Genomic DNA, 12,024 nt, shown 5'->3' on the forward strand with positions numbered 1-12,024 from the left:
TCATAAATGATACTGGGACGACTAGTTACAGAACAAAATAAAATTAATCCATACACTATATGCAAAAACAAATTTGATGAATTAAGGACTTCAATTTAAAGGCAACATTAAGAAGTTTAGAAGAAAATATAAAAGAATATTTCTATTCTCAGGGTAGGGAGGGATTTTTTGTTTTCAAATAAGATACACATATACACAAAAGTAAGCCATAAAGGAAAAGTTGTATATATTTGACTACCTTACAATTGAGAACTTTTTAAAATCATAAGACATCATAAGGAAAGTGAAAAGACAAGACTTTGAAGGTGGAGAGACTGTATAAGCAAAGGTGCACAAGACATGTTTGGGGACAACAAAACAGACCATTTTGGCTAAAATGGAAATTTTTGACAGGATGATGGTGTGGATAATGTTTAGAGAGATTGATTGAAATTAATTTTAAACATAAAATTCTAGACATAATAGAGACATAAAAAGAGATTCCTTCCAATACCATCACCATCATCTCTACCCATTGGCAATGCAAACTATTTTTTAACATCTTCTGGATGTAATTTGGAACTATGGAGCACCAATGAGTTCTTGTTGACCTTCAGTGGGGACCTTTTGGAAATCACACATTCTTAGATAAAAGTATCATATAATCATGACTTAAAGTCATTCCTAAGAACAGGTGTGGGTAACGTGTTCAGAAAGTAGCACCTAAAGATGGAAAGTTTGTACTGATTGTACAAATTATACATGAATAATTCCATGAGGAAAAAAGGTTTTAAAGCAGCTAATAACTTCTAAGGGTTTTTATTATTTACTTTTCAATAAAGACACACTTTGATGCCAAGCACAAAATGTCCACATCATAAAAACGTAACCAGAATGTTTAAACAGATGCTTATCAGCCCTGGGAACTGCCATTAAAGCCATTAAGCAGTGGTTTCCATTGTGATGGTCTCCACCACCTTATTAGGGGTCATAGCATTACTTTGTTGTTACTGAGCAGAGAAAGTGGTGGTAGTGAGAGAGTGTAGGTTGGAGGTCTAAGGTTTGTAGGAGAGGACATCTGTTGATTTACTGATTAGCTATATACACATCTGAGTTCATCGTTGTCCACTTGGACGCCCTCATGATACCTGGGACTCGGATGGTATAAAAAGCAAATCCAGGCTCTCTCTGCCAGACCAGTACCAACAACAGCCATGGCAAAGCTTATTCTCCTCACAGGTGAGTCTGCAGTCAGAGATGGAGCCTTACTCTTACCTGATCCCTTTTTCTCTCTGGATCTGACAGCCTTTGCATTACGCCTTTAGGCTCTTCTATTCTTTGTTCATCATTTCAAGTTTCCAAGAGAATCCTGACATACACAAATCATAGTCTCTTAATTTCAGTTGACTCTAGTAACATTTCTACCTTCACTGATACCATGGACATGTTCCTAAAAGAAAGGCTTGTTTCCTTCATGCTTGTCTTACTCTCTTGTCCCTTATCAATGGTTTCTTGTTCTCCATTCATTTTCCTGCACCACGTCATTTTAATTGCTATTATTTTTATTTACATGCTTGCATCCTAGGTCTTACTTTTCCAGGGATGAAAATTAGTAGGAACTGAGATAGAATTATGCAAGTTTTCTTTGTTCTACTGTTTTCAGGGTTACTTCTCTTTTATCCCCTACTATCCTGCTGAGATGCTAATATATCATAAAAATGTCCACTAGAAATTCAGTTATTTAAAGGGGTTAAGTGAGTAAATTGTTTAGAGCCATGTTATAGCCATAGTTTATTAGTTGTTCTAGAGCTGTGGTTTACAAGCTTTTCATAGTTTCAGAACTTTTCTGAATGAAAACTGTAGCTCAATGACGTCAGAAGTGCTCTGGTGGAATCAGGGAGAGGCATCTGGAGTCTTGCCTCACAGTTCATGATTCTTTTCTTCTACCGTAAGGGCTCCTAAAAGGTGGTTCCAAAAAAAAAAAAAGAAAAGAAAAATCCAAGCTCCAGGAGATAATGAATTTATTGCTTTAGAGGATGTCTTGTCTGTGGAAGGCTGTCCTCATCCCAGTTCAGGGAAGTGAAGCATGGATGGACGTGTACATACTTATTGAGTAGAGTACATTCTGAGTAATTTTAGTAAGTACATCTTCCACAGACAGTAGACTTTGAATTCTGCATTCAGTAACATTTATTGCTGACATGGAAGGTGGAAGAAGAGAGTGTCACGGCCATTTCTGACTAAGAGGAAGGAAGTGTCAATCTATTGGTGCCTTCACTGAAAAGCCTACTCTTCAGCATAATCCATAAATGCCACTGGGCTATAACAAGTTATGGCAAATAAGATGGCACCCAGGCCTCAGAATTAGATTCTACAGGATACAGACAATTGGTTCAGAATATATGTATTTTCTTTCACTATAGGTCTGGCCCTTCTGCTGAATGCTCAGCTAGGTAAGTCATGAACTCTGTCTTTTATCTCTGAGACAACCTTTTCCTACCATAAAACACAAATCTTTATAAATTAGTAATAATGCAATTGTCGATTAATGTATTTTTTAAGTAAATCAAGAGATAAGTCATATAAGGGAAAGGAAGCTACTGTCTACTTCATAGATAGATGGGTTGACATTGGGAGAAACTGTTGTTTTGAACTGATGTCACTGCTATTCTCTTTAGCATGACCACTGGGTGTTATCAACTGGTATTCACTGGGCTTCACAGGACTACTGGACATCTTTTCATAAGTGGTTCTTAGGCTTAAGATCCCCAAATGAATCTGTAGAAGTTGAAAATAGCCAACTCCAAGTCAGTGACTAGTTCCCAAGTTAGAATCTTTGAACTCATCTACAAGGGTATTTATATTCGGCACCACCACACAGAGATCAGGCATTGAGGCAAAGGGAGGAAAACAGAGGTAAGACCAAAATTCACAGCGCATTTCAGGGGCACCTACATCAGGTCATTGTTTTCACTTCTTACTACTTCCAGGTTCTGCTTACCAGCTGACATGCTACTTCACTAACTGGGCCCAGTATCGGCCAGGCCTGGGGCGCTTCAAGCCTGATGACATTGACCCCTGCCTCTGTACTCACCTGATCTATGCGTTTGCTGGGATGCGGAACAACGAGATCACCACCATCGAATGGGATGATGTGACTTTCTATCAAGCTTTCAATGGCCTGAAAAACAAGTAAGAGCGGGGGAGATGTATAATTTGGTATCTATCTCCTAGGTCGGTGCTTCCCAAACATTAATGTGGAAACAAATCACCTGGGATCTTCTTTTTTTTTTTTAAATATTTTTTTATTTATTTCTAGGAGAGAGAGAGAGAGACAGCGTGAACAGGGGAGGGTCAGAGAGAGAGGGAGACACAGACTCTGAAACAAGCTCCAGGCTCTGAGCTGGCAGTCAGCACAGAGCCCGACGCGGGGCTCGAACCCATGAACCACGAGATCATCACCTAAGCGAAAGTCGGACACTTAACCGACTAAGCCACCCAGGCGCCCCTCACCTGGGATCTTCTTAAAATGAATTCAGGCACAGCAAGTCTGGGGTGGAGACCAAGATTCTGCATTTCAAACAAGCTCCCAGAGGATGCTAATATTTCTGGTCCAGGAGCTATACTTTAAGCAGCAAGCATATAGATAACATATTGCCTTCTCTAGAAGGTATTCAAAATATATCAGCTCTGTTTCTTCGATTCCCTGTCAATATCTTTTTTTATGACCTAAGAAACTGCCAGCCATCTTAGCTACTCACATCAGAGAGCAGGAGGTGGGAGATACTGAAGATTAGATATCACTGAACTAAAAAAAAAAAATCAAAGTGTCTGCTATATTTTAAAAGTTCCATTTGTGTAAAAATGAAGCAAAACAAAGAAACCATAACCCTAGTATCTTTTAATTTCTGATTTGCTCAATTTAGCTATTTCTAGGAGAAATAAGGCTAGAGGCCATTGCTACCATTAGTAGTGGTACTATCTTGAATGTAGCTACTAGAATTTAAATCATGATAAACAGGAAATAAACTCCTTTAGAGTGGTACTTCTTGAACTATGATCCATTGACTATGAATCAAAATCACGAGGTACCTGATAAATATGCCAGTCCCTCTCCCAATCCAAATAAATCAGAGATTTCCAAATAAATCAGAATCTCTGAGAAAGAGGTTATAAACCCAGAATTTTAATGTTTTCCCATCCCAGTATAAACTGTTTGAGCACTGCTATTCCAGAAAATGTACATAATTTTAAGCAATTAATTTATATTCATCATCTTGGAGGCTGAGAAAGCAATTATGCTCAAGCAATATTTACCATTTCATCTGATGGAATAGAATATGATTTAATTATGCTTTTAAGTTTTATGTATATTACTGCTAATAGATTTCTAATTTTACAAAATCCAGCCCCATAATTTGGACTTCTCTAAAGAATTCCGAGTGCATTTTTTTAAATGTATTTTAAATGTATTTATTTTTGGGAGAGAGAGTGAGAGCAGATGAGGGGTGAAAAGAGAGGGAGAGAAAGAATCCCAAGCAGGCTCGACACTGTCAGCAAGGAGCCCAATGCAGGACTTGAACCCATGAACTGTGAGATCATGACCTGAGCCAAAGTCAGATGCTCAACCAACTGAGCCACCCAGACATCCGTTGAGTGCATTTATGATAATAACACAATTTTTTTTGTCGTTGAAGTATAATTAACATAAGTATGTTGGTTTCATGTGTGCAATATGATTCAATAACTCTATACATTACTCAGTGCTTATCATGATAAGTGTACCCTTGATGTCCTTTACCTATATCACCCACTGCCCCCTATATCCCTTCTGGCTACTACCATTTTATTCTCTATAGTTATGAGTCTGGAATTTTGTTTGTCTCTTTTTGCTGTTTGTTTGTCTTGTTTATTAAATACTACATATGTTTGAAGTCATAGGGTGTCATTCTCTGACTGACTTATTGCACTTAGTTTTATACTAAGTATTGAATAATAACAGTTTTTATAAAGAAAGTCTTTAATAGTGAAGGAAAACTACCTTATAGAATATCTTATCAAGGCAATGTCAAAGTATATGGCTAGGCTCAATACAAAAGCAATGCTATTTTAATTAGAAGGATTCATAGATTTTGAAGTTTCTCTTTTCCATCCTTTGCTTTACAGGAACAGCCAGCTGAAAACTCTCCTGGCCATTGGAGGCTGGAACTTTGGAACTGCCCCATAAGTCCTCTGTGGTAGAGCCTAGTGCTCATTTGCTATTGAAAACAAGCTATGTTTCTTTAGACTTCACAATCTAAGACAGGGTATGAAGGATGCACATTAAACAAACAGGCTACTGGAATAAATTAGTCTACTAGAATCTCAATATTAAGGTAGAACACAATTTATTTTATACGTTTACATGTAGGTGGGTATTCTGGGATTCCATCCACAGAAGTTTCATTACTGAGATTTCAAAACAACCTCTTCTTAAAGTATTTCAAAAGCACAACCCCTGCAGAGAGAGTTATTGCATTTCTAGTTACTTTCTGGGGGAAGAGAAGAGAAAGCCATGCAAATAAACAAGAAGACCTCTCTGAAGGCATATGAACTTGGGGGGCTATCTGGAGAGACAGCACAGTGTGCTGGGGTAGCCAGGTGTTCAAAGCAACAAGTGCAACTTAGGTGAAAGATCAGAGTTGGGTGACAGAGTTGGGTGAGTCACAGAATAAATGGAGTGCTGAGATTCTGTGGCTGGTGGAGAACTGATTACAAAGGACAGGAGGAAGCCAGAGGCCTACTTACATCTGGGCTGTGGGTCTCCGTGAAGAGCTCTGAGGGAGAAATATAAAAGTGCGATTTTACTGCAAGGTATTGGGACCACCAAGGCGTTCCCTCACCCTGTGTTCTTTGGGTCTTCCTCAGCTTCACTGCCATGGTTTCCACTCCTGAGAACCGCCAGACCTTCATTGCCTCAGTCATCAAATTCCTGCGCCAGTATGAGTTTGATGGGCTGGACTTTGACTGGGAGTACCCTGGTTCTCGTGGGAGCCCTCCTCAGGACAAGCATCTCTTCACCGTCCTGGTGCAGGTGAGGAGGGAAGTGGCAATCTCTAGCCCAAAAAAATTCAAAGCCTTTTGTTTCCAAGGAGAATCGGGTGGTTCCCTAGTGCAACTAAACTGGAATTTAGGATTATAGAATCTTCACATCACAAAGACTCTTAGATATCATGCCTTCATTCAAAGCTTTTCATAATGACAACAAAAACACATGTGTGCTATGTGCCAGGCACCATGCTGCTTTATTCTACTCTTCTATTTTAAGAATTATGACTTGTTTCACCTGTAAATCTATTCTATTATCTAGGTAATATAGGTATCATCATCTTTATTTTACAGAGGAAACTAAGGTTTAGGTAACTTGCTGAATATGACACAACTAGTAGGTGTCATAACTACCCGTGCAGTCCAGCTACAGAGCCCACGGCTTCTAACCATTATACTATACCGTCTGTTATTACTGAGCACTTACTCTGTCCCAGACACTGGGTTAGGTGTCAGATTGAAGATAAAAGTAAGATAACCCTTGGCTTTAAGGAATATGAGATGAGGTAGAAGGTCGAAAAATAACCAACAATTATAGTATGCTTCGGTAAAGCAGCACAGAGGCAACCTAATTCTGCTCTGGGGCAGGATCAAGAAGAGTCTCCTAGAGAAAGTGACACTTGAGCTCAGTCTTGAAAGCAACTAGTGTTGACAAGGAAGTGAAGATGGTAACTTAAGGATGATGACTGTGAGGCTGCACATGTGCAAGAATAAGATCCCAAGTGGGGCTTGTATATTATGTTAAGGAATTTGGACTTTAACTCTCAAGGCCATGGGGCAGCTCTGAAAGCTTTGAAAGAGAGAATGAAACTTGTGTTTTAGAAAGATAACTCTTGGCTCAACCATGGAGGACGAATTAGGAGGAGGTAGGAAGGCAGGGATACAGTTAGGCTGCTGCAGTAAGTCAAGCAAGAGATGCTGAGGGCCCAAACAAAGGTTCTAACAGGGAGGGCAGAAAGGGCAAGTATGCAAGTGTACAATCAATAGGACACCAACTAGAAGTGAGAAAGAGAGGACTTCCAGTTTCTGAATTTAAGCACTGGTTTGTTGTCCTAGTAACTAAAACGTAACTACAAGAAGAGGAGATTTGAAACAAGAAGGACTCATGAATTTGTCTTTGAACACGAAAACTGAGAGGAGTCTGTAGGCCCTCCTACAGGAATGCCCAGTAGTCACTGAATGAATACCAATCTAGAGCTCAGGACAAAGAGCCTGACTTGATATACGGTATTGAAGTCATCAGCAAAGGCAGATAATTAAGAGATCACCAAAGAAAAGTGAATGGAGTAAGAAAATCCAAGGACAGTTTTTAGATTTACCCTCTCCCAAGATAATCTCTTTTTTTAACTTTTTTTTTCTATTTTATTTATTTTAGAGAGAGAGAGAGAGAGCGAGCATGAAAGCAGAAAAGAAGGGCACAGGGAGAAAGAATCTTAAGCAGACTCCACACTAGCATGGAGCCCCAATGTGGGGCTCGATCCCACAACCCTGGGGTTATGACTCGAGCCAAAAATCAAGAGTCAGATGTTCAACTGACTGAGTCACCTAGGCACACAGAGATTCTTTATACACCATTCCATATACCAGATCATCCGCCAGCCTCGGAATGGTTTCAATAGAAACCAACTCACTAGTTGAAAAGTCAATCTACTTATTTGTTGAACAGCTCTAGAGATCAGAAAGAACATCTCTATTCTTAGCTGAAACATATCTCCAGTCATAATTTAAAACTCCCAGTCACTGGTTCTCATTCTGCCCACTAAAGTAACAAAGGACAAAACACCTTTGTTATCTATCAGTTCAATATTTGCACACAGCTATAACATCCTGCCTATAATTTCTCTTCTTCCAGTTTATTTTTTTTAATGTTTTATTTATTTCTGAAAGAGAGACACACACACAGTGTGAGCAGGGGAGGGTCAGAAAGAGAGGGAGATATAGAATCTGAAGCAGGCTCCAGGCTCTGAGCTAGCTGTCAGCACAGAGCCTGACACGGGGCACGAATCCATGAACCATGAGATCATGACCCGAGCCGAAGTCGGATGCTTAACCGACTGAGCCACACAGGTGACCCTCTTCTTCTAGTTTAAATACCCTACTTCCTCTAACCAGTACCACATGACAATTTTCAGACCCACCCTTCAGTGGAACACACTCTGGCACATCCTAATAACAGTTATAAAAACTGAACCCAGTCCTCCCACTGAGATTAGAGTCACAGAAAATAAAGGCGCTAGGGCTGAATGGGAACCTATCACCTGGCTATAGCTACTTCCCTTACTGGCCAAGTCAGCATTGCATTTGATGGGATGTCAGTCCTACAAAGTAGTTCATTTACTGGATGAAGGGAAGCAACATCTATACTTCTAAAAGCTGGATATAAGTTCCTGCAGCAACTCTAAGTTCAAAGTATAGTGATATAAGTGGAGCTCTGACTGACCATCTGAGATGTGCATTCTGGTCATGACCTGGTTACTAACTTGCTGTGGGACTTTGGTGAAAATGCCTAATTTCTATACATATTAGATACCTATAAAATGGATACCATCAACCCTATCTACTTTACAAGGATATCAAAAGACTAAAAAGTAAGATAAAATACATGAAAATATTTTGAAAAAGAAAAGCATTATACAAACATACTTATCATGATTATTTAGGGAGCTAACATCAGATTCAGAGATGACCTACTGTAATTGATTCTTCTATAGGAAATGCGTGAAGCTTTCGAGCAGGAGGCCAAGCAGATAAACAAGCCCAGGCTGATGGTCACTGCTGCAGTAGCTGCCGGCATCTCCAACATCCAGTCTGGCTATGAGATCCCCCAGCTGTCCCAGTGAGTGACTCACCCAGCCCTCAAACTCCTGTAGCTCTGTCTTTTGCAAGATAGACTTGTCCTTAGTCTGGCTTGTTCTTCAGGGGCCCTGTTTAGGAGGCTTTGGAAGTGGTCTCGTTTGCCTGCATGTGTGTGGGAAATGACAGTCAGAAATGGTTTTAAATCCCTTACCGCACCCCAGGTACCTGGACTACATCCACGTCATGACCTATGACCTCCATGGCTCCTGGGAGGGCTAGACTGGAGAGAACAGCCCCTTGTACAAATACCCTACTAACACTGGCAGCAATGCCTACCTCAATGTGGTAAGTCTCTGCACACATGTGCATGAAGACCAGCGATGAGGTTGTAAATCACATGGAGATGTGGGGATAAAGAAAATTCTGCAAATGTCTCACTTGGATAACTATCCTCCTTCATGGCTGATCACATCCCATTAACTAGGATTTCATCAAAATGTTTTGAAAAAATACTACCTATCTGTCATTAACCTTGTACAATTTGGCCTGTTAGAACAGTGGACTAAAGTCACTAAGCATTGGGTCATCAGCTGGGTGGAGCCTCTAGCTAACCCGCTGCCATTGCAGGATTACGTCATGAACTACTGGAAGGAAAATGGGGCCCCAGCCGAGAAGCTCATCGTTGGATTCCCCGCCTATGGGCACACCTTCATCCTGAGTGACCCGTCCAACACCGGCATTGGTGCCCCCACCTCGGGCGCTGGTCCTGCTGGGCCCTACACCAGGCAGTCTGGGTTCTGGGCCTACTATGAGGTAGGCAGACTGGGCTGTACAATGGAAATTCTGTGAATTCCATGCCCTGTGCTGAACAGTAGTCTTAGGGCTAGAATCTGCAGAAAGCTTGAGTGCTCATTCTGTCTACTACTATCTAACTTAAAACAAAGCTATCACTCTAAATGCTTCCAGTGTTTACATAATCAGCCCATTTACCTAACCCAGTATGAAGAGCACTTATTTTTTTGTTTTTAGAGTTTTAAAAAAATGTTTATTTTTGAGAGAGAGCAAGCATGCACAGATGGGAGAGGGCCAGAGAGAGAGGGGGACAGAGGACTGGAAGTGGGTTCCATGCTGACAGCAGAGGGCCCAATGGAGGGCTCCAACTCACTAACTTCAAGATCATGACCTGAGGTGAAGTTGGACGCTTAACCAACCAAGCCACCTAGGTGCCCCCAAGAGCACTTATAATGTGCAATATTGCTTCAAGCAATAGACTACAGATTTAAAGTCATTTACATTAGCACATAAGGGAATAAAAGAACTATATGTCTCATATTAATGTGGGCTCCCAAAACCAAGCATTCAGAGTAGGGATAACAGGACTATTTCAAAAGCAATTTGATCTTATTTACTGCAAATAACCCATAATTAAAAAACAGAAAAATCAACCAACTGGAGACATGAGAGAAAAACAAAAAACAAAAAATAAAGAGACAAGTGACTATTTTTTCTTTTATGGGAGTCATATTTAAAAGATTTGAATCTCTTGATTTTTTAAAGATCTGTACCTTCCTGAAAAATGGAGCCACTCAGGTCTGGGATGCCCCTCAGGACGTTCCTTACGCCTATCAGGGCAACGAGTGGGTTGGCTATGATAATGTCAAGAGCTTCGGCATCAAGGTAAGGTCAGCCCCTCTACCATGCTGTGGGCTCAGCCCTGAGTCCAGAGAAATGAAATGACCTCTGGTGTCCTCTATCCTTAAACAGGCTCAGTGGCTTAAGGAGAATAATTTTGGAGGTGCCATGGTCTGGGCCATTGACCTTGATGACTTCACAGGCACTTTCTGCAACGAGGGCAAGTTCCCCCTGATCAACACCCTGAAGAAATCCCTTGGGCTGCAGAGTGCAAGTAAGTGACAATAGGAGGATGCCCAGGGTAGACAAATGCTCCTTCTCCAGCTCAAAAGGCAGCTCTAACATCTGCCCACCCCCACTGTCCAGGGACTCACCTCCCATTTCACCTCACCGCTCCTGCCCAGCTGAAACACAGGTGCTGCATTCTTTCCGTACCCTTGAACTTCCAGGTCAGGCATGTTATACTGTCATGGCAAACCAGGCCTCCCTGGGTGAGTTTTCCAGGTTGACTAGGTCTTAAAGGTGTAGAAAAGCCTCAAGAAATTAGACTGACCTTCAATATGTAAGCATTTACTTTCTATGAACGCCTCCCTCATTAACGGTGTCTTTCATCCCTTCTGGTGATTGAACAAGAAGCCTTCAGCACTGCTCACGTTTCTAGTCCGTAATTCAGGAGAAATATCATGTCCCTAACTTTTTCGCCCAGATTTTTCTCTTGGAGCTTAACCCAGATCCTAGGAAAGTATTTTGCACATACTGGTGCTCAGTAATTTTTTAAAATGATTTTGACCTCGTAAGGGAAGAGAGAACGTTTTAAAATTAAAACTGGAGTGGCTTGAAATTATAGCTCTTCCTCACTCCTGAGTATGGAGTCATCTTGAGATCTCTTCGCTTGCAGGGATCCAGAGCTAACAGCACTCCACCCCCAGACCTTCCCCTCAGGGTTCCTAGTCTCCTCACCTCAAGGCAGCTCTGGAGGCCGCTTCCAGGTCCACCAATCTGCTCTGTGCTTTTTCAGGTTGCACAGCCCCTGCTACACCCAATGCGCCCATAACGGCTCCTCCCAGCAGCGGAAGTGGGACCGGAAGTGGGACCGGAAGTGGGAGCGGGAGCAGCTCCTCCGGAAGCAGCCCTGGAGGCAGTTCTGGGGGTAGTGGATTCTGTGCCGGCAAAGCGAACGGCCTCTACCCGGTGGCGAATAACAAAAATGCCTTCTGGCACTGCCAGAATGGAGTCACGTACCAGCAGAATTGCCAGGTGGGGCTTGTCTTTGACCCCAGCTGTGAGTGCTGCAACTGGGCATAAACCAGACCTGCGTCTCCACTCCCGAGGGTTCTGCACAGTCTCCTTTGCTTAGTGCATCTTGCTTCTGTCTAGGGTTCTGCAATAAAAGTAATCAGTCAAAACATGTGTCCTTGGTTTTAAATGATTTGGGTTGAAACCTCTCTAGATGTGAAAATACAAGGCTGCATAGGGGAAGGGGGTGGTGGAAGAGAGTGTGTAAGAAAGTGGGGGACCCATAACCCCGCA

The 12,024-nt window shown here is 41.6% G+C and overlaps 1 protein-coding gene across 1 annotated transcript; it reads left to right on the forward strand.

Moving 5' to 3' along the window:
- Nucleotides 1–1,193: 1,193 nt before the first annotated feature.
- CHIA (chitinase acidic) lies at nt 1,194–11,799 on the forward strand. The gene is given in 11 exon segments (XM_077780193.1): nt 1,194–1,218; nt 2,403–2,432; nt 2,970–3,171; nt 5,146–5,226; nt 5,887–6,052; nt 8,778–8,902; nt 9,084–9,207; nt 9,490–9,675; nt 10,420–10,539; nt 10,627–10,768; nt 11,513–11,799. Coding segments are annotated over 11 exon segments (1,488 nt in total).
- The last annotated feature ends 225 nt before the right edge of the window (nt 11,800–12,024 follow it).

Source organism: Crocuta crocuta, unplaced genomic scaffold, assembly GCF_008692635.1.
Source record: "Crocuta crocuta isolate KB4526 unplaced genomic scaffold, BGI_CrCroc_1.0 scaffold364, whole genome shotgun sequence".
In the NCBI taxonomy this organism is placed as follows: Eukaryota; Metazoa; Chordata; class Mammalia; order Carnivora; family Hyaenidae; genus Crocuta; species Crocuta crocuta.